The sequence below is a fragment of the Anguilla anguilla genome, chromosome 17 (genome assembly GCF_013347855.1).
Source record: "Anguilla anguilla isolate fAngAng1 chromosome 17, fAngAng1.pri, whole genome shotgun sequence".
NCBI classification, from domain to species: Eukaryota; Metazoa; Chordata; class Actinopteri; order Anguilliformes; family Anguillidae; genus Anguilla; species Anguilla anguilla.
The window spans coordinates 13,022,363-13,044,730 of record NC_049217.1 but is presented as its reverse complement, the minus strand read 5'-3'; the positions used below and the strand labels follow the sequence as shown (position 1 = coordinate 13,044,730).

At 43.8% G+C, this 22,368-nt stretch overlaps 2 protein-coding genes and 1 non-coding gene across 4 annotated transcripts; 2 read left to right on the top strand and 1 right to left on the bottom strand.

Moving 5' to 3' along the window:
* Window positions 1-117: 117 nt before the first annotated feature.
* On the top strand, window positions 118-8,862 carry LOC118216933 (cerebellar degeneration-related protein 2-like). The gene is made up of 5 exons (XM_035398568.1): window positions 118-370; window positions 1,470-1,582; window positions 2,653-2,801; window positions 3,042-3,215; window positions 5,236-8,862. The coding sequence occupies exons 1-5, from the start codon at window positions 181-183 to the stop codon at window positions 6,002-6,004; spliced, it is 1,395 nt and encodes a 464-aa protein (XP_035254459.1). The 5' UTR covers window positions 118-180; the 3' UTR covers window positions 6,005-8,862.
* Window positions 8,863-9,763: 901 nt separating this feature from the next.
* On the top strand, window positions 9,764-9,845 carry trnal-uag. The gene has a single exon. It is a non-coding gene; the product is annotated as a tRNA-Leu (tRNA).
* A 1,724-nt stretch (window positions 9,846-11,569) lies between these two features.
* sdr42e2 (short chain dehydrogenase/reductase family 42E, member 2) lies at window positions 11,570-22,334 on the bottom strand. 2 transcript variants are annotated; one of them, XM_035396920.1, is made up of 12 exons: window positions 21,819-22,334; window positions 20,577-20,969; window positions 20,280-20,375; window positions 19,946-20,003; window positions 19,560-19,678; window positions 18,650-18,725; window positions 17,569-17,651; window positions 15,896-16,033; window positions 15,399-15,464; window positions 15,113-15,176; window positions 14,848-14,921; window positions 11,570-11,876 (listed from the first exon to the last, which is right to left on the bottom strand). In XM_035396920.1, exons 2-12 carry the CDS (start codon window positions 20,955-20,957, stop codon window positions 11,622-11,624), a joined length of 1,410 nt encoding a protein of 469 aa, XP_035252811.1. In that variant the 5' UTR covers window positions 20,958-20,969; window positions 21,819-22,334; the 3' UTR covers window positions 11,570-11,621. The 2 variants fall into 2 exon arrangements, with proteins under 2 accessions (XP_035252811.1, XP_035252812.1); XM_035396921.1 differs by lacking the exon at window positions 21,819-22,334 and adding an exon at window positions 21,389-21,719.
* Between the last annotated feature and the right edge of the window lie 34 nt (window positions 22,335-22,368).

Genomic DNA, 22,368 nt, shown 5'->3' with positions numbered 1-22,368 from the left:
ACAGTTAGTTCCCAATGATTGGACAATGAATACCACAACCACGCCTTCTTCATAGCTATTCGCCAACAAGGTGTCAATTAAAACATAGTTTTTATTTTTTCAAAAAATGTAGTATTACGTCAAGTCGTCTTATTGGCACACGGCTGAAAGGAGGGGTTGCCACGTTGCTACAGTTTGTGTATGCAGCTGTACCCGGCAACCGCGCTCCTGGTCAGAGACAGAGTGTGTCCCAAGAGACTCGTTAAAAGCGGAAACATATGGAATACAGTAGATGCAGATCAGCCCAAAATGCTAACCGATATAATTATGGCGGAGGAATTTGAGGTCAAAGAAGATGGACCGTGGTACGACAGGCGCGAACTTGAACATGGTAAGACAGTAGACAATGAAGCTGCTGATGCTGCGCTGGTGTACGGGCTAGGCTGCGTTTTAACCGCCAGCAGTAGCTGCCGTAACATTGCAGGTCGTAGCCATGCAAGTACTACGCTATTGTTAAAGTATATAATCCGTTAGTATTAGTACACAGTGTGTATATTTTAATATTCATATTTATAATGTTGGGATGAAGTTCTAATCAGTTTCATGCTCGGAGTTTTGAAGCAATATAATAACCAAAACCGCATGGGCGTTATGTCCAGTCTCTGTTGATGCTGTCATTGAGGCGTTTTGGGTGGAAGTTCCACCTGTCAAAGTTAAGATTATCCATTCCCACCAGTTATCCTCATTATGATCAATTGTGTCCATAAATGCAATAACGTCCGCTGTACTAAAGGCTATTTTGGAGCTATACGTTTCAATTTAAATGTGAACATTCAGAAAAAATGACATGCTAACCAATCACCTTCCGTCCAGACAGCTTTTATCAAACCGCATTCGCATTTGCCAAACAGGGATCCTATAGATGGAAATATTTCATGCCAAAAAAAATGTAGTTGTGGAAAATTAAACATTTTGGATTGGGGCTGGAGGAAATACATTAGATTTAATAAATGCATTATGTGTTAAGTGTAATATGTGTAGCAGGAATTAAACCGGGTGGAAAGAGCTTGCAACTTAGCCGGCTCATGAAATCTGGTCGTTGCTGACTCTATTCTAAATCAAAATAGCCCATGTATAACTCGAGATACACTGCTGTAGTAGCCAGTTGTAAGCCAAATATGTAGGTAGCCAGGGAATTTAGCGAGAGTCCTCTATTTGACCCCGCACAACCAAGAATGGACGTCATTAATTTCGGAAGCGCTGTCGACTGCTCGAGGGGTGCCTGATTATTCTTGTGAGCCATCAGCTGATCACCGAAACGTGGTACTGCGGTCACTCCAAAATTCATCCCAGCTGCACATTCGTCACCGCAGCGCGTCTATGACCACCAGGATCGGAAAACTCTCACTACTGCCTTGTGTGCAGGTCTTTGTCCTCTCAGTCACCTTCATCTCCCTATCTTTGTGTGCGCGCGTGCTTGCATGTCACAGATCTGCGTCTGGCTGCGGAGCTGGGAAAGACGCTTCTGGAGCGAAACCACGAGCTGGAGGAGGGGCTTCAACACATGTATTCCACCAGTCAGGAGCAGCAGCAGGAGATCGAGGTGAAATCTCAGCCATTGACCATCCCTCCCCACCCCCAGTTAAAACTCCTGTTCTTTCCCAATAGTTTCATTCTATTGCCCTGGACCTAAAATAAAGTATGTTATATAGTGGGAAGTTCAACAGAAGATGTTTAGTTCATGTCCGAGGTGTGATGACTGTTGTTCTACGTTTGAGCAAGGCGCTTCAGTGAAATACACAGGTCTAAAAATCATTTACGTTTATAAATCAGTGACAAGTTATGTTCAGAATGAAAACCACTGTCCCTCAAATGAAATACTGTATAATATGCAGCTAATATGTAGTGAGGTATATAATGAACACTACTGTTTTTTATGTTATGCTGTTGTAGCTGTGGTTTATCTACGGGTGAAATGGGATTGAGAGAGAGGGAGTGTATGTAGGTGAGCATATAATAGGACCAGGCCTCGGTGTGAGACTTGTACAATACACCTTTTCCCTTCACTTGTGGTTCTGTGAGTCTTGTAATGCCAAAGGCCTTGTTGTGCCAGAACATAAGCTTTCAGAACCCACCCTTTCAGGTGCACTCAACACTGCTGCCTGGGATTCATTACTGAGTTGGGGACAGATGTGTGCAGAATGAGACCTGGAACATAACCAGGTGTATGAGCCTCAGATTAAAAGCTCACTCTGGAATGGAGGGTTCAGGTCAGGGTGGGAGTCAAAGTGCCCTTAGAGAACCTGTGCTCCATATCTCAGTGTGCTTAAACAAGAAAGTTCAGCAAATGCCCTAAAGCTGAATGAGAGAACTTCATTCAGCTTCACTTTCTCTCTGCAAATCCTGAAACATATTTTTTGAAATGGCACTGGATGAATTTCTTACTTGGAAAGTTGCAGGCTAAAATTTCTGTGACATAGAACCCACCAATAAGTGGTGGTGGGTGGTGTTCTGGGGTTATTTCCGTGGTTATTGGGCTGCATTAAACAGTGCAACTATTCATGCAAGCGGCATTTTTGTTGTAATTATGAAAATAGGAGCATGGCCTACCTGCACAGAGTGATTTGATGCACCTGAGCTCCTAATGCTCTCCTCTGTCTCCCTTTCCTGCAGTACCTGGCCAAACAGGTGGAGCTCCTGCGGCAGGTGAACGAGCAGCACGCCAAGGTGTACGAGCAGCTGGACGAGGCAGCCCGGGACCTGGAGCTCGGCAACCAGAAGCTCCTGCAGGACAAGCGTAGCGCCCAGCACCGGATACACAGGTAAGCTCGACAACAGGGAGTCCCCCTTTCAGTCATTATTTTAGAGCTTCTGCTTAAAAAGACCGTTGTTAATACTTCTGCTTTTTTTAAAATCCTGTGAAACCTCTGCAAACTTAACTGAAAGAAAGTGCACGAGCATGGAGACTGTTTTTTTATGCAGGCTGTCCAAAAAAGCACTTCCTCTTTAAGTAGGTTATAAAGCCTCTGTTTCATCGTCTTCCTCATTCTCCGCTTCGTCAGGCTGACAGATACCATAGATGGGCTGCAGGTTCACCTGGAGGAGCTACAAAAGCAGGTGGAGGACCTGCAGGTGTCCCCATTGCACCACCCCAGTCCAGCACGGGTGGAGCAGAAACGCCTGGCCACGCAGAGCATGTGCTGCCTGACACAACTGTACCGCACACACCTGCCCAGGTGAGTTTGAATAATCGCACACCTGCCCAGGTGAGTTTGAATAAGTGCACACCTGCCCAGGTGAGTTTGAATAAGCACACACCTTCCCAGGTGAGTTTGAATAAGCACACACCTTCCCAGGTGAGTTTGAATAAGCGCACACCTTCCCAGGTGAGTTTGAATAAGCACACACCTGCACAGGTGAGTTTGAATAAGCGCACACCTGCACAGGTGAGTTTGAATAAGCACACACCTGCACAGGTGAGTTTGAATAAGCGCACACCTGCACAGGTGAGTTTGAATAAGCACACACCTGCACAGGTGAGTTAGAATAAGCACACATCGGCCCAGGTGAGTTTGAATAAGCGCACACCTGCACAGGTGAGTTTGAATAAGCACACACCTGCACAGGTGAGTTAGAATAAGCACACACCTGCCCAGGTGAGTTTGAGTAAGCACACACCTCCACAGACAAATTTAAATGCTCAAACACATGCACAGGTCTAATGTAGATTTCATATTTCTCTTTCCTTGTTACGAGACCATGCTGTTGCTTACAAAGGTTTTGGCGGAAATGTAATGTTCAAAGCTTCTGCTAATCACTGAGGCTCAGAAAGAGTTTGCGTTTCCAATTACATGGGCTTACGTCCTTTCATTGCCATTGCAGAAACTCTAAACCACCCTCAAATCCGTCATTAACATACCCTAGTTGGGTTTTGTGCATAATAACTGATTTTGGATTGATAAGTCATGCCTCCTGTCTCAGTCGAGCACAATGTACATGCTTAGCCATGAACCGGTTTTAGTAGAAGTGAGAAACCCAGGCAAACGACACCACTATGAATCTAAACTCCTTGTCAAAGTTTTTTAAAAATGCAAACAATTTTTCAAAAACCGCTTATTATAGTTTTTTGGAGACTATGGCCAAAATATGTGTACCAATTATTTCAACAAAGAAAGCAGTATTAAATACTAAATTGCTCCAGCATTATGGCTGGTGCCATCTTTGGGTAACGTCTGACTTGTCTTTGTGACGTTAGTGAGAGGGTGAGTTGAGTGATTGTCCGTGGAAGAGTGAGTTACGGGATTGTGAGATTGGTGTAAATACAGTTTGCGTGCTGCGGGTTTTGGGGTTTTTGGGGTCCGGGGTGACCCCATTTCTCATTAATCTTGAGCTGGCTCCAGGAGTTGCGGATTCAGACAGAGTAATCTGGTCTGGGGGCTCCCAGCAGTAATGCCTGCTGGACAATGGCGTGGTCATTAGCTTGCACAACATGCAGCCATGGTCACGTTCTCTGCAACCGTGCGTTTCACAAGGCTGAGGAGAAGAATTAGTGGTATTAAGGAGAATTAGTGGCCAAAAGGCCTTGGGTATTTTCTCGAGTTAAGACAAACGTGTCCTTAGTCGAAAGCTCAAGTACTGGTCTCACGTGCGAAACTACTACATACCCAGCAAAACTGACATAATTTCTCCATACTTTATTTGAGAATTATTTATTTTAAGAATGCATATATGTTTTGAGAATAATTCAGAGATTAGTTTTCCTTTCTGGATTAGCTTTCTTAATCTTTTTAAAGAAAAACATAACTCCTTTTTCAGATTTGAATGAAAATCTCGAACAGCACTGATGCTAAACTTGTTTGCAGGCCCCTATATCATATGTGTACCCCTGTTTGCCCTCTCTGTGTATCAGCCCCTTACAGACAACTGTGCTTTCAGGCAACCAGGTTGTGTCATTAGGTCAAGTAGCCTAGCAGGACTGGACAGAGTAAGACTGGAAGGACTGGATTACTGTCAGTCAGGGATCTGAATAACACACACAAGGCCCTGGGTACTTAGAGAGAAAAAATAATTTTTTACGGTCTGTACATATATATAAACAAGACATTGAGTTAGTAATGTGATACATTTTTGTTAAACTGTTTTACTGTTCCTGACAATTATTTGTTTAAAATGCCTGATAACGTTTTACATTAGCCATACTGCACACAGTATCTGTGGTACCAAATTAAAATCCCTATACCATGTTACCCTCAACAGGTGTGGGGTGCACGACAGCAGCCTTGACGATGACACCTGGTTGTCGAGGGAGACGAGCCTGACAGACGAGAACAGCACCCTTCAGCGTTCCATACGCACCCTACGGTCACAGCTGGGGGCGGAGCGGGCGTGGCGCGAGGAGGTGGAGCAGGAGGCGGAGTCAGCAGCGCGAGAGAACGCCGAGCTGGAGCGACAGGTCGCCGAGCTGGAGGCCGCTTGCGGCCGGGAGCAGGTCCAGGCGCTGGAGGCGGAGCTAGAGGAGCTGCGGCAGCACTGGCGTGCCGAAGCAGGCGGGGCCGGGAAGGCCGGCAACCCGGCGGAGGACGCGCTGTTTGTACCGCTGGAGGAAGAGGCGGAGCCTGCGGAGGACGCAGGGGCCGAGGAGGAGGTTGGGCCGAGCGGGGGCGCCCGCGTCCCGGAGGGCGTTCTCCAGAGCTCGAGCGCGGAGGAGATCCGCAGGGGTCACGACCTCACCTGCATCCGCCGTGCGCGGGCCGCCAAGCGCCGCGGCGTGTCGCTGCTCAGCGAGGTCGACGCCCAGTACAGCGCCCTGCAGGTGCGCTACGAGGAGCTCCTCCGGCACTGTCAGCAGGGGCCGGATGGGCGGAGCCACAAGGCAGTGCAGACCCGAGACCACTCCGCTGCAGTCACGCCTACCCAGTTCCCCTGCCTGGACGACGACTCCCAGCCGCCTGAGTACAGAGCTCTGTTCCAAGAGATCTTCACCTGCATCCAGAGGACCAGACAGGACCTGAGTCAGGCACAGTGACTGGTCCACAGTGTCTCTCACAGTGACCGTTCTACAGTGACTGTCTCACAGTGACCGTTCCACAGTCTCTCTCAGAGTGACCGTTCCACAGTGTTCGTCTCACAGTGACAGTTTCACAGTTATGGTCCTGAGAGTGTGTCACTGTTTTCTTGGCTGCAGTTGATCAGTGTTAAAAACAACAGTGAGCGACACCCCCATTGTGAATGCAGTATCTCCGTCTCACCTGTAGATGCCAACGCAGCTGTGGGTTGTTGTGAAGGCTTTGAGTCTATGGAAGGCAAACTTAGGCTTAGGGTCCCAAACATCTCTCCTTTCTGAGAGACCGGACTGAACCGGTCTGCACCCTGGACCCCACCCTGAATGTGACCGCACCATCCCCAGTCTCCCCCAGTAATAACACCCCCTCCCCTTCCCTCCCCGACTCTTGCGTGCTGCTTAGTAGTGTTTAAACGTCTTCATTACTATAGCGGTGCCTAGCGGTTTCATTTATGCTAATCTGCCTGTGCCAGTCCGTGTACTGCTTCAGGTCACATGGTCACATGGGGAACCAGTGGCATTTATTAGATGCAGATTCTTGAGGTGTTTAGTGCCGTTTGTAACTGTAAGAGCATTAACATGAAGTACAGAATGTAGCTGTGACAACATTACTCTAGATAATCTCGTTAATACTCCAGATAATATCGTATGCGATAGACAAGTAGTTGTAGCGTGTCTGAGTAGCGGTGTAGCATAATGATTAAGGGAACTGGCCTTATAACTTTTTGACTCCCAGATGAGGCACTGCCAGTGTACTCTTGAGCAAGGTGCTTAAACTGAATTCAGTAATTCTGCTTCAGTAAATATCAAATATCCATTTGTATAAATGGATTGCATGTAAAGAATGTAAGTTATGCAAGTCACTCTGGATGTGAGTGTCTGTTAGATGCCTAAAAAGTAAATGCCTTCTTGTGCAGCACTGACCGGTCTCTAAGGCCGTGGGCTGGGCTGTTATTAACTGTGTTTTCAGTGCAGCTGGAGCAGACACGCACCACACCCACGCTGTTACGCACTTTAGGCTAATATCGGCTGTCTTTTTGGGTGTGCGCTTTATTTATTTTTTGTGTACCTGCCCTCTTTAATGATTTACCAATGTAGTTTATGTTCCCATTCACTAATGTGATGTAAATGTAGCTAGCGCAATTGAGATGAGCTGTGTTAATTTGCAGGTCTGAATAAGTGTTACGTTTATTTTTGTGCACTTCATGTTGTGAAACCTGCCAATTTGCAGAGGTGTGTAACGAGCAGAGAGGCAAGGCAGGGTTTGGAGGAAGAGGATTATGGGTACAGAAGCAGTCAGTGTGGCTGGGTGGCTCATTGTATTAGGATACTGTTTCAGTGCATAGATGGGCCCAGCCATCTGGATCTGGTTTGGAACTTCTACTGCACCAGTGTCAACTGTGGCCAGCAGCTCTGCCAGGTAATGTGTAAATCAGAGCTGCTCAATCCTGTTCCTGGCGATCTGCTGTCCTGTAGGTTTTAACTGCAGCCCTAAGAAAGCACACCTCATTCAACAGCTAGAGATCTCATTAAGCTGCTAATCAGTAGAATCAGGTGTACTAAATTAGGATTGAACTGAAAACCTACAGGGCAGTAGACCTCCAGGAACAGGGCTGGGCAGCCCTGGTATAAGTGAAAGCCCAGGCCGCTTATCGGCTGCCCATAAACGACACCTAAAAAGAACCTAACCGCCTACTGGCCGTTAAATTATTGGGGATGGGTTGGAAAGGATTCCTTGCAGTGCTGACAGACCCGCTCTTTGTTCCCGCCTACCCCTGCCTCGCCTCATTTCAAATGCAGAAATTTCTCTGGGCATCAGAAGGCCAGGCTGCTTTTCTGCGTGTAGATATAAAGTTACCAGACTGGTCCAGTTTGTTCAAAGGAAAGGAAAAATGCACTTGTGTGGGAGAATGGAGCTGTTCTTGAGAAGAAAACCTGAATGTAATTCCATACCCAAGATACGTTCCTGAGAGTCTAGAGCTTCACACAGCCATTCCTGCAGACTGAATGGCAAACGTCAGTCCACATATATGTTAGGCTCCAAGGAGCCCAGTAATTAGAAACTCTCAAAGAGATTTGGCATCAGAGAGGGTAAATACTTGGAGAATGTTTCCTGATGACTCAGTTCTTACTTAGTGATGCTTTTCTTTCAAACTATTTGTTTCTGGTTTCTGGTTGACGCTAATATCGCTTCTCATTACCATGCTACACTGTTCATTTTGGCTGAACAAGCTGAGGAAATTCACAGGCCAGCCAGTTCACATTTTAATGCATAATTATTACTTTTTTTTTTTTTTTGATGACATAAACCCTCAAGACTAGCACCTGTATTGGTGTGTACAATGGAGCTTTGATGGACAGGGGAGGGAGAAATGGCCAGCTGTGTTAATCTTAGTCTTTATAAACTGTTGGCACTCATATCACTCAGGGTAGAGTCCACTGACATCATACCCTGAGTTCACACATAAAAGTGGTCCGTCCACACCCAATGACTCCCTGGAAGTCCCTCTAGCTGCTGTCCCAGCCTAATCTTGTTTTTAAAGATGTCTGGGACACAGAATTAATTTATTGCTATTTATTTTTTGTTTTGTAAATAACAGATGTATATGACTTCAGTAATGGAAAACGAGGCTTTAGAAAAAAATTAAACATGCATGGTATAGCTTAGCAAAGATGCTAAAGAAGTTATTTGATATCCATGTGTAATTTGAGGATGGAAAGCTTTTAAGGTTATTGAACTGTCTGCTGCCAGAGTCTGTTCTACACCTTACAGGTGCATTTGCTGTCAGGTTATGACCAGTAAACACATGTGTGAGTCTTTATTGTGCACTCTGTCTTCATTCTCTTCTGTTTAATTTGGGCATTGGGTAATTAGTGAAATAGACAATCACATTTACGACTGAGATCTATAATAGTAAATAAAGTGGTTGTGGGGTGGGGGGACCTTTCCATGTCAAATTGTTTTTAGAGCTGGGGTTCCCAACTATGTTTTTACCAAAACCAGTATTACACACCACCACACCAGCTTATACCAAATCAGTATCACACTGACACTACAACAGCTTTACCCAAAACAGAACCAAACACACCATCACCACACCAGATTTCACTAAATCAGTACCACACACTGACTATACCATTTTGGGCTTTCTAGACATTATGTGCTATTTGCTTTCAGCCAAACCATTCCAATGAAACGGCAATAAAATGAAATCTGAATTAGCTGAATCACAGGAACCAACAGTATGATCAGTCTTGCCTTTTCGGAGTTGCACGGTTCTTTCTGTGATTCTTTCATGCATTCACATTTTAAACAATATAAAAAGTAAACAAGATTGCGGAAGTTCGGAAGCTATAGACACGCGCTTTTGAAGAGTATCTGTTTCACTTACTGAAGGTTAAAAGTGCATGAACTTAAAGAAGCAAGCTTTCTTGAAATGTCTCACGCCCTGGTGTTTCCCAGCTGCAGGTCCTATTCAACGCTGATTTCCGAGCTAAACAAATACCGGAAGCCTGATTCATCAGCTGAGCTGGGAAAGGCATTTCTTCAGGAACGAACCAGTTAAGGCGTCAACAGCGCTCGTGCCTAGTCATTAAATAGAACGAGTCATAGTAACATTTTTGTCCAGTTTAGGATAAGTTTCGGTCACTATGAAAAATTAACAATCCTAGTTGTATTATAAACAAATCTTCAAAAAGGATTTAGGAAAACTAGTCGGAACAGGTAGCGTGGCCGAGTGGTCTAAGGCGCTGGATTTAGGCTCCAGTCATTTCGATGGCGTGGGTTCGAATCCCACCGCTGCCACTAATCTTTTATTTTCTGGAAACAAATGGTACAGTTAATGTAGTTGTAGATTATGACATATTTGCAGCCGCAGACAAGCATCTTGTGTTAAATAAAATACCGCGCTGTACACAATTTCTCGATTAATGGTGAAAATGTGTAATAGCGACATCTTATGGTCGTGCTTATTTATGAAACTTGTTCCTCTAAAAATCGCCACATAGCGCTGGTAATTACTCAAACTTCTTAAACTCTGGTTCTCGTTCTCGACAACCTCCCCTTAAAATGTATAAACCGCCCCATTACTTTTCACTTATTTTACATTGTTTAACTGTCCTAAATGTGAAAGCGTCGAATCTGCTTCAATGCATTTCTCATAATACTGTCTTTGCACATTCTGACATTCTGGAGTTACAGTTTATTGAACTTGTAATTTACAATATAATTTGCAAAATACAATCATTGGGTTGATTACATTACAGTGGTGTAAAATATATTACAGTAGCCCAACCCGGCATTAAAAAATATTAGAATGTATAATGCTCTTTAAAACATTAAAATTGTGTGTGTACGTGTGTGTATGTGAACTTACTCTTTGCACATTCGTATAACTATATTTGATCACAAAAGGATCCAATCATAAAATCTTCTGATTTGCACATTAAAAACTTTCCAACAATAAAATATACCACCTAAGATCACAATTTTATATTTGGTATTGTTTTAGCATACAGTAATGTACCAGTATGTTTATTCTACTATTTTAAAGCATTTGCCATTGGCATTGTTTGTATTAATTTGTTTAAACCATTTTTTAATCAAGCTACTTAATTTCCTCCAAATCTTAAGAGCATTTTAAGGTCACTTTTGCCCTCAGCAGATTAGTGTTTCCAAGCGTGATCTTCACTGTCATTTCTCTGTTTTTAAATGCAGACCTGTTTATGTGAGGGAAGTCTAATACTTAGTTTGAAAATGGGGATTTATAAACAACCTGAGAGACAGTACATAGTTGGTTAAAAATGTGCTAAAAACTTTCAAAATGTTTATGAGGAGTATGTTCACACAAATACACAGGCATATACATATAAACACACACTGATGATAACTATATGTAAGTAAAGCTCCGACAAGAGCATTTTGATTTAGTGGTATAAACTAATAAATTACTTTAGAGGATGCAATAAATTATATAGAAATTATGAGCAGATTCCTTGGTTCCAGCAAAGAACCTCTCTCTTCCCACAGTCAGACAGGCTAATGCTTGCACCACATCCGAGGATTAATAACTTTAAAATCAAAGTTCAGCTTGCTCCAACTTGCTCATATTTAAAACTGCAATACTGCTACAGTGTGAAATAACACACTGGAACACTGCTGTAATGTGACACATTTTTCTTTGGTTGTCACAACATTACGACAAATATGAAAATAGTTGTTTTTCTTTTAGGGTAGTCTGAGTGTGCATGTATATTTGTCAGTTTACTAGTGTAGTCTGAGTGTGTGAGTAGTGTATGTGTGACCTAGCATGTGAGTGTTCGCGTTGTATGTGAGTGTGCAAGCACTGTGTGAGTGCGTGTGTGTGTGTGTGTGTGTGTGTGTGTGTGTGTGTGAGAGTGACTAAGTGCAGTGTGTGTGTGTATAAGTGTAGTGTGTTTCGTGTTAGTGTAGTGTGTTTTGTGTTAGTGTAGAGTGTTTAGTGTTAGTATAGTGCGTTTAGTGTTAGTGTAGAGTGTTTAGTGTTCATGTAGTGTCTTAGTGTTAGTGTAGTGTGTTTCATGTCTGTGTAGTGCCTTAGTGTTAGTGTAGTGTGTGTGCACTCAGTAAACAGGAGTAGCAGAGTAGTGCAGCCAGGCTGACCAGCAGCACCAGCAGGACTAGGACCCAGGGCGGGGCCAGAGACTGAGGGCGAGACCACAGCGGGCAGGGCTGCAGGAGGCGGGTCTTCAAGTACTGGTCCACTGAGTCGGCCAGGTCGTACTTCAATGGTGCGAAGCCCAGGTCCTGGCGTGCTTTCTCAATCTTAAAAGTGTGGCTCACCGCAATGTTTCGCACCTGAGGGGGAAGGACAAGACCTGTCTGTCAAAGCGTGGGCCAATGGAGTGACCGCAGCCACACCCACACAGGGCTCAATGCTGGGGCATAGTCAAGAGCAACAAAATGCTATGTGGGCAATAAAAACAGAAATGGGAACAACTTAACATCAAGGTGCAAAACACCGCAGTTATGGAGACTGAAAATATGTTCAAATGAGCACTTGGATGTAACATTTACATTTACCTGTATTTCATTTACCCTAATCTACAAATTATATATATTTTTAACATACAACCCATTTATGCAGCTGGATATGTACTGAAGCAATTCAGGCTAAGTACCTTGCTCCAGAGTACTCCAGCTGGGAAATAAACCCACAACCTTTGCAGTACAAGCCCATGACCCTAACCACCCTAGTTTCTGATCTGTGGCACACACAACTCCACAGCAGTGACCTGGCTGAAACAGGCAACAGTGCATTTGAATGAAACAGTGCAACTTTTCTCTTTGTTGGGACAGAATAAGCCCCTGATCTCAGAGAGCTTTCACTGCTGAGCAGTGAATGCTAATTTTAAGCCCACCAATAGAGGACAGTATAGTGATTTGATAGGTCCTTTCAGTTAATTCCACATTGTCCAGACCAACTTAACACAGACTAAACAAATTGAAGATTTAGCATAGCATAACCTGTTTTCAGAACATATGTAAAAACAAATAAACTTGTTTTCACAGTTTACTGGCATAATTAGGAGTTGCACAAGAATTCTGAGGAATGGCACAGTTAGGCAGGCACTGGTGTAGATCCAGGCATTTGTTTGGTCAGTCAGCTGTGCCCATGGTTACATCACTCCATGCCAAACCCCCTGGGGGGCACCAGGGGTCAGGTTCATATGATTAACCCAAGGTTTCAGACCCTAAGAGCAATCCAAAGTTCCTGTATCTCTTTACTCCAGACAGATCAAATACCCACCTGGAAATGCCCAGTGCCAAGGAGCACTAACTCACTGACAGGCTGACAGATAGAAAGATAGCAAGACCAACATACAGCCAGACAGACAGATAACTGCAGGGAGTGAGAGGCAAGGGGTTCAGTTTACATCTGTAATCTACAAAAATAATTGAGGGAATGCTGAATTAACTTTAGTGTCCATAGGCAAGTCTGCCGTGCTCATCTCATTAAAAAAAAAAAATCAATTTGAGACATTTACAGAACATCCCACAGAAGCACATGTGCTCATAGCGTACAGGCCAAAGAGTGTATGTAGACCCCTCAGTTGTCAAGTGTTTCCATGTAACAGCCTCTAGCCTGACTCTTTTTTCATTCACACACTCATCCCTACCCCACTACACTGGAGGGCTGCTTCTTCAGTTTCTCATCACACGGTGGAATCCCTATGCTGTGTGTGTGTGTGTGTGTGAGTGTGTGTGAGTGTGTGTGTGTGGGTGTGTCCTAATGCCGTTCATCAAACATAGTTATGAAATAATTCCTCAGGTTTGGGTTTTTGACATACTTCTATAAAATAACCTTCAGATCTTATACTAATGTTCTATAACTATTGGTGCTGTTCACACAGTCCTGTCTGGAACTTAATAAATGCTTGAAAAATTACTGCCAGAAAAAGGACTTCCGTTTTCAGCTGAAGGTCATACACATTCACACTGTGTCGGGCCTAATTTGGATCCAAACCACTCACCGGAATCACACAGGAAAATTACTCCCGTAATGAGATTTTGTCTCTGTGACTAAAACAAGTTTTTAATCAGAGGGTGTAACTGACACCTTCTACACTGTTGCCACAGTGATGTCGCGGAGTTTTCCGTACGCGTAGGGGAACTGACGAGCGTTCTCCTCATGTCACCACTACCCTGTGTGTGGTGTGTGTTCTAGGGCAAGATCCGAAGTGAGAGGCCAAAGGGAAAGGGAGAGAGAGGGGGGGGAGAGGCAGAGGGAGAGAAAGGAGGAGAGAAGGAGAGAGGGAGAGAGACTGTCGATTCAGATTACATGCGTAACACAGCTAACCGGAGCAGTGTTTATCATCAATATTTTATGGCCCCGCGTCTCAGACCCCATAGATGGCTGTCCCTTCCTGTCTGCTGCCAGGGCCATGGCTTGGCTTGGCTCTACTATGCCCACGGCCCAGCCGGCTGTATTACCACACTGACGCTCATTTGCTTAATGGAGGCACAGCTCCGCCACACTCCACCCTGCTCTGCTGTACACAGACTGGCAGGCCGCTGCAGCGGTCCTGTTAACTCAGGGCTCTGCGTTTTTATACAGAATAAAGAGCCAAAACGCAGGGAAAAAAATACACAGCGGTCTATAAATGCAGATATTATTATCATTAATTTTTAAAAGATTACATTGGGTGATGACCCAGACTTAAACCACAACAAAATACGTATTCTTGTTACTTTGAGCCAATCGCCTTTCGGTGTCTGACATTTGTGTTTCTTATTGATCATAATATTTACATAGTCATACGGAATACTGTGCGATTCAAAGACTAAGCGCTTAATTTAAAGTAAAAGTAAAAAATGAGATCACATACTAGCTAGCTGGCTCTTATTATTGCAACTGAAATACTTTTATTATTGGATAATTATAATTATAGGATAGTGCCAGACCTGGCTGACAACAACAATCCTAAATCAGCAAGTCTAGATGCAAAATCACTGAAGCACAAATGTGGATTAATTATTTAAATCAAGAGGTTTGTAACATTAAACAGGTAGCCATAGTCCATATGGTCAAAGTATTTTTTCCCTTTTTTGTCATAATAAATCAGTTCAAAGCCCAGAATGAAGACCTGTGAAATGTCCAGTATGTCACAAAATAAAAAGAATTGCCCTTAACAGAGCACCTAGGAATATATGTCTGATCAGTATGTATAAATTCAGCCTGTTGAACAAACACGTAGAGAAGATCTTATAGTCTGTGCAGAGGAGAGAAATGGGCCACAAGTTCTTCATGAGAAAGATTGATGCATACCTCATTCCTGGTGAACAGCAGTGGAATCTCCACTACAGGTCCCAGGGCAACATGCAAACACTCCATCAGAACGGCTACAGGAAACAAACACCAAACATCACTAAATATAAGCAAAACAGACATAAAACATCATCAAATATCAGCAAAAACAGATGCCAAACATCATCAAGACAGATGCCAACCATCAGCAGAACCGACACCAAGCATCACCTAAACCAACATCGGGCATCACAAAGCATCAGCAGGAATGCTCACACATCCCTACCTGCAGAGTAGACAAGGGAGAAAGGGAGGTGTATCAAGGGACGACTATAGCCCAGCTTCTCAAACTGAAAGAGGAAAAAGAGAGAGTTCATATCATATACCAATGCATGTATACATCCCAACTGAACACCATGTCCCACCTACAGACACAAGTTCCTGACATTACAAGCCCTGATACACAACCTTTACATCATATATGTATCTTAGCATGGATATTAGAAAATGTCTCCTTCACATATTAGTGGAGTGATATTTCATATATTAGTAAAATAGTTGAAGAGTCTCACCAGTGGAGTCAGCCATTCAAACAGGTTTACAGCCTCTCCGTCATTAATGAAGTAGACCTGTCCACTCTGCAAAAACACGCGTACCCACACAACTGTCAGATAGATAGAGAGATGTTGTGGTTCCATGAGAGCTCCCATAGCCATAACAGAAAGTTTGAGACTGAATCAAAGTGTGACCACATTTACACTCTGAAGAAATGTTAAACATTCCTGTAAATTTGACTGGTGCTGTGCCGCAAACCCCTTTTTCGGTGCTGATGGTAAAGGAAGCTAAGAGAGAGCTCTTGTGACAGGAGAATAAAGCAGCATGAGCTTCACGATGGACAGGACCACCATGGCCAATCACAGACTAGATAGAATGATGCTTATCCACAATAAACCATTACAACTGGTTCAGCTCCACCCATTTGAGAACTGTTGAAGTGTAACTCTCCCACACACAGTCACAAACTCTGGGTTTGGACTACATCTACCAGCAGTTCTTTCATGACACTTACCGCCACACGGTCCTTCCTCACGGTCAGACCATCAGCAGCCAAGATATGTGCCATCACCAGGTTATCCACATGGACCCAGTTCAGCTTGGCATCATGGTTACCAAAGCTGAAACTAAACAATCTCCTCTCCACATTCACCTGGTGGATGGCAGAGAGAGAGAGAGAGAGAGAGAGAGAGAGGAGAGAGAGAGTGACAGAGAGAGAGAGAGAGTGAATGTGAGGGAATATACTATATTTTATCATTATATTACTGGAAGAGAGAAATCACAGGTTAAGTGAAAGCAGGAAAACCCCACCATCTAACCTAGTGAAACCTGACCACCAGAGCCTACCTGATGTCAACACCGACTGGAAATACACTCTGAAACAGCCATAACTAAACTATCTGACCTACAGCAGTAGTCCTACAAGATTTAATCTCTGGGTCCAACACAGGAAACTATGTAGGATATATGAGATACTCTACTTCTGGCATAGGGGCAGTTTGTATAGCTGCACAGAAGTGAGAAAGAGCTGTATCATTTTGTAATCCACACCCCTGTCTCCCAGTGTACTAAACGACTCTTACAGGCTTTCACAAGTGTTTGGGTGAATTAGGCTAAGCATGCCACACATCGGGCGGTTTTGGTGAATTAGACTAAACGAGGGGCAGATTGTAATCTTGGCAGGGCCCTGCAGTTAACCTGCTCACCTCATACTCCTGGGACTCCCGGAGGAACAGGTGTAAGGGGATATTGGGAGAGGGCCATTAATATTGCACAGCTCTCAGGTACAGCAGGTAAAGGCTACGGTGTTCCGTCTCTGGTTCATGGCGTCTTTGAGACGGAACAAACCCAGGGAAAGTGTTCCTTTGGCCATGCGCTCTGGGCAGCTGTATCTGTGCCTCCTGTCTAAAACTCCTGGCTCCTGTAAGATATGCTCTACATGCAGCAGATAAAATGTAGGTAAAGTCTGCCTCAGGTCAGATAAGCCAGATAACCCACGAAAATACAACTGGGGGCGGATAAGGAACAGGTATAAATCCAGTGGTTCATTTTACAGGTGGAAACAGGAATAGAGTGAGGCACAGACAAGGTCATTAAATTTTAATGGGGTTCTTCCCATGAGTTTCACAGACTACCCTGATATTTCAATTGTTAAAAGAGTTTAACAAATGAAATGAAAATGAAAATGAAAGAGCGTTTCATTTCTAAGATATATGCATAGGCTTACATGTAAAACATTTAGAGGCTTGTCACATTTTGTTGACCAATTCATTGTGAAGAACTGTCTTACTTGCGTAAATTTTCCATGGTATGGAATTCATAATTCTCTACATACAGTCTCAGAAAAAAACAGCTCATATCCTATACAGATGGTAATATTGCATAATAAGCCTATGTCATTATGGGTATTAGGATGTGTCACAGACACACATTAATGTGGTTTGGGCCACCTGCAGCTACAATTTGTGTTTTTAAGGATGAGGAATGAACTCGGAATTAATAAAGCATGGGTGGGTGCAAAAACTGGCCAATGCAGGATTATAAGTGCAACTTCCTATTTAACCAGAGGGGGCAACCCTCTCACCTGAACCCTTTAGTGCAGAGAGAAGGAAAGAGAGAGAGAGGGACAGAGAAAAAGGGAAGGAGAGATGAAGAAAGAGAAAGAGGAAGGGAAGGGGTGCTGCTCACCATTACTCTGTGGAGGTGTCGCCTCTCCTCGGGCCCGTAAATGCCTGAAGGACGCAGGATGCAGGTTTGAAGGCGGCCGCCCCCTGCAGAGCAAACACGTTAGACACGCCCCTTTAATGTAATTTACATGCCTCAGACGAGCGCATTTAGACACCTTAACAAGCATCAGACACACCCCTTCAGACTCATTAACATGCTTCAGACACACCCCTTTAGACTCATTAACATGCCTCAGACACACCCCTTTAGACTCACTGATATATCCCATGAAAGAAACTACAATTCTCTGCTGGGTATTACAGACTGAAGAACACCCTAAACAAGCATGTACCACGGAGATGCAATGTTAATCGTCATGGAAATTAAATGGCTTCATTAAGCCATGATGTATTCTTACCTTTTCCAAATATATATGGGAAATATAAATTTATTTTATGGTGAACAGGAGACCACAAAACAGACACTAACACTTAGTTAGGTAGCTAGCAAATCATTGAAAACACTATGTAATATATGGTTTTCCATTACTACTGATTGATGAAAATATCACCTTGTCAAAGACATCTGAAACAATATTTTCAATGACCAATACCAAATTATCCAGCACTGAGCAGTTTAAAAATGTTTTGCTTTCAGGATGAAAACCTACTCAAAATCTCAACAGAATAACAAGTGCGTAATACCATAGAACTTATCTTCTTGGTCATTCATTTATAATTTTGTCAAAGTTGTACGTAATTACTATTACTCTGTAAGCTATTGGCCATTACAATTTCGCCTTGCTACACCAGCAATTTACTATGGCGTCTTAGTTTTACCAGCGACTATCTGAACACAGACACTCACACACACGCGCGCACACATATATGCTCATGCTGGTGTCAGGTGTGTGTTTGTCGGATCCCCTTGCATTGTACTCTGCAGCTCTAAATTTATCCACGCCAGCGAGCGGCCGAGCAGTGTTGAGTTTCAGAGTCACCATTATCCCCCTGAGACTGTGTCCGAACTGTGCCGCACGGTACTCTGGGAAATAACTGACCACCTGCCCAACCACACCTGCTGGTCGCTTGTTGTTTCATACCTTTCAGAGTGTGACCGTTAGCCTTGAGCACCATGTGCTCCGCGATGGCCTTGGTCCGAGAGTAGTGGTCTATGTGCTGCCAGGACAGAGAGGCTGTGGTCAGATTTTCTCCTTCTCCTACCCTCACACCCTACACCCTCCATCCTACACCCTCAGCCCTCCATCCTACACCCACACCCTCCACCCAGCAGCCTCACACCTTACGCCCTTCACCCTCACACCCTCCTCCTTGCATCGTCACACCCTACACCCTCATACCCTAAAACCCTCCACCCTACACTCTTCAACCTCACACCCTGCACCCTCACACCCTTACATCCTGCATCATCACACCCTAACACCCTTCTTTACATCAGTATGGCAGGTGCACAGACATGGATGTCAGAGATCCTTTTTAGTATTAGTTTAATTCATTTTGTAAAAAATAAATCATACTCATTTTTATTGTTGTGAAATATATTTCAAAACCCTCAGTTGAATATTCACTTTCACAATTCTACAATACACGCACAAAAAGTAAATGGTAAAATGTTAAAATATATGTATAATTTATATGACTATTAATATATTGCATGACAATAGTTGCAGGCGTCTTTTAAACAGTTAATCCTGTTAGCTTCACAGACAGCACCAGGAATCCTTGCTCTCCCTCTTTGTGACATCACTGTCTGTTTACGACCTCACTCTCTTGTTTGAAAACACAAGTTCATGTGTTTGCTAGATGACCTCCAGGAATTTTCCTGCAAGACTTAATTCTGTAAAATGAGAAATTCCAGCAGCAAATACTTCCATTACCAGTCTAACTAATATCACATTCATATCATGGTTGTCAACAAGCTAACAGGGCAAACTGTGTTTTGTAAATTATCAGTAATGAGTAATAGAAAGATTGGGACAGGTCCACACTCACCATATCTAGAGGCACGCAGGGCACAGTTTCCTCATCCCCATCCTCAATGGGTCGGCCAGCGAACACAACGTTAACGGTGCTGGTGTGCACCAGGCTAGGGACTTCCTGCTCCAAACATGCTGCGGGTAGCAAGCATTCGCAACTTTACAGCCCACATTGGAAACTGTACAGTCACTACAAACAATTTAGCAGCACATACCTGCAACTTTACAGCAAGCAAAGAAACTTTACAGCCCCTGCAAGCAATATGTAGCTGGCAAAGGCTATACTCGTGCTATAGCTACCATTCCCAAACACACCATTAACCACACTGTTCACAGTGTTTCTGAAGATTAATCCCAAATGCCATCATTGGGAGGGGCTGCAGGGGCTTGGCGACTGCTTACCCTTAATGACGTTACTTGTCCCACCAACATTGATAGATTCCACCAGCTCTCTCTTCAGCTGCAAAGATTAACAGCAATACATTCCTCATACCTACACCCAAATTAATACTATCACTCACACCTACAGCGACCTGAACACTAACATTCAAACCTTCACAGACCAGAACTCTCCTCATACTCCTATGACTCGGAAGGCTAATTCATTTTTTGTCACCTGTAGGTAGCATGAGTCTCTGTTCTTAGTCTCAAGAACTGTATTTCTACAAAGTATGCTGAAACCCACACTACAAGGGACATACAATGAGCAGCGGATAACTAATGACGCAACGCTCACCTGCTCTGGGCCGGACATCCCATAGGAAGCAGTGTGGAAGACGCAATCCACCCCCTCACACACCTTGTACAGGGACTCATAATCCCGAATGTCACCCTGCCAAAAACACAAATAGAAACAAGAGAGGAAATCGAATTTACTGCACGGTTAAACAAATCAGATGTGCACTAGGAGCTACAGAAAGATGTCTCCTTCTGCTTGCATACTCGCACAACCCACCATGCATTTGGATTCATATTCTTGTTCACACACTCTTTTCTGCTTTCTAGCGGTTTTCCCAGTGTAAAAAGGATTTACCTGATGAAACACTGCGCCGTCGGGAGTGCCCCTACGCGGTTTGACCAGGTCCAGCAGAATAACAGAGAGCCCTCGGCTGGCCAGAGCACGACCCAACCTGTAGCCAAAGTATCCGGAACCCCCAGTAACCAGCACTTTCCCCGTGAATTCCACGTTCTCCAGTCGACTGGGTGCGAATTCCACGCTCTTACAATGGTTATTCGCGGTTCCGTTGGCTCTGTGCCTGGCGGTATTGGTCGTCGTAGTGCTGTTGCCCGACCAAGGCCGGAGGCCTTTGGCCTGAATCCGGCAGGAACTCTGGTTGCGCTCTGACACGCACGCATTGGCCAGCTGCTCCACCTGACAGGAGGATCCGCCATCCTTCATGCTGCACAGTTCCATACAGCTTAGGCTCTGCACAGGTAAAAGAAAGCCGTCCATCAGGAAATAAACAGGTATACCATTGCTGCATCTGCGCAATTACAATGTGCAAGTACACAAATGTATTTGATCCTCAGTTAATTTAACAGTCGAGCGTACTGTTTCTTAACATGATGAAATGTAACCATTCCAATGTGCAGAATAAGCGATATCATTAAATATAAATATTTAATGTTTGTTTAATAGATGTTTTAGAGGATGCTGGACAATGTTTTTTTATTTTATTTTTTTATTATTGCAGTCGCTATACATTTTTTCCAGAAAACTTAGACGTTATAAAAAGCTACAGATAACACAAATCCATTTGGGAAAGGTCTGCTGTAGCAGACCTAATTGTTGTGGACTGAACTAAAACAGGTATGCTTGCACTTTAAATAATTTCAGTATGTTACCGTTAGGAAGCTTTCTGAATTTCTTTAGGTCGAAACGCGGATTATAGGTCCCTGGGCACCGTGTCAAAACACATTCAAAGCTTCTGGTTAATCTCTCCCGGTAGAGAAAGTAAAGTCTGTCCGCATTACGAGGCATAGCTGTCCAATTACGCATCGTCAGGACAATGTAAATATTGGCCTACGACAGTTAATAGAAAGGGACTCTAACTAATTGGGTTCAGCTTCTTCCGTTGTTATCTATTTAATTTAAAATCTGAAAAATTCATAGCGTTCAGTTATTGTGTGTTGTTAGAATTAAACTGTCAACAGCCTACCCATAGACGAAGTTATGCAAATACTTATACTTATAACTAGCGGATCCGTTGCATGGGTCCTGTTGCCCTTATTTCCCTACATTACGTTTTAAAAGAAAAATTAAATTGATACGCACCGCCTGTTCTGTCACACTCCCTCAAAACTCCGAGCGCCGCATGTGTTGAAGGTCACCCCAATTTTCCGAAGCCCCCGTTCTAATTTCTGCCTTTCTACTGATGCCCACAACCAGTTAGTCACCTGTTGTCCTGCAATCCTTCACCTGAAACGGGAGTTTACCCCTTACCGTATGTCTTCGGGGAAACGCGCATAGGCTATATCCTATTCCATAGTTGTAACAGGATAGAAATAAGCGTAAAACGTAGTACCCTTAGCTTCGAAGTGAAATGTGGCAGTCCTTGTCTAGATGTCTTTAGCGTCATATGATAATGCTTTAGTTACCTGACCTGTGCATTTGTATGTGATGGGTGTTGGGTTGGGAACTGTGTGGTGCAGGTGAAGCAAGGTTCAACCACACGACTCAGGTAAACTTTCTTCCATGCTCCTTCCAACATTATTAAGTCATCTGCATCTCCACAAAATTAATATGGCTTATTTTTGTGTTTTGTCTCATTTTGGAGATCAGCACCCTGCGTTCCACAGTGTTAAGTGCTGTAAGGAGAAACGTG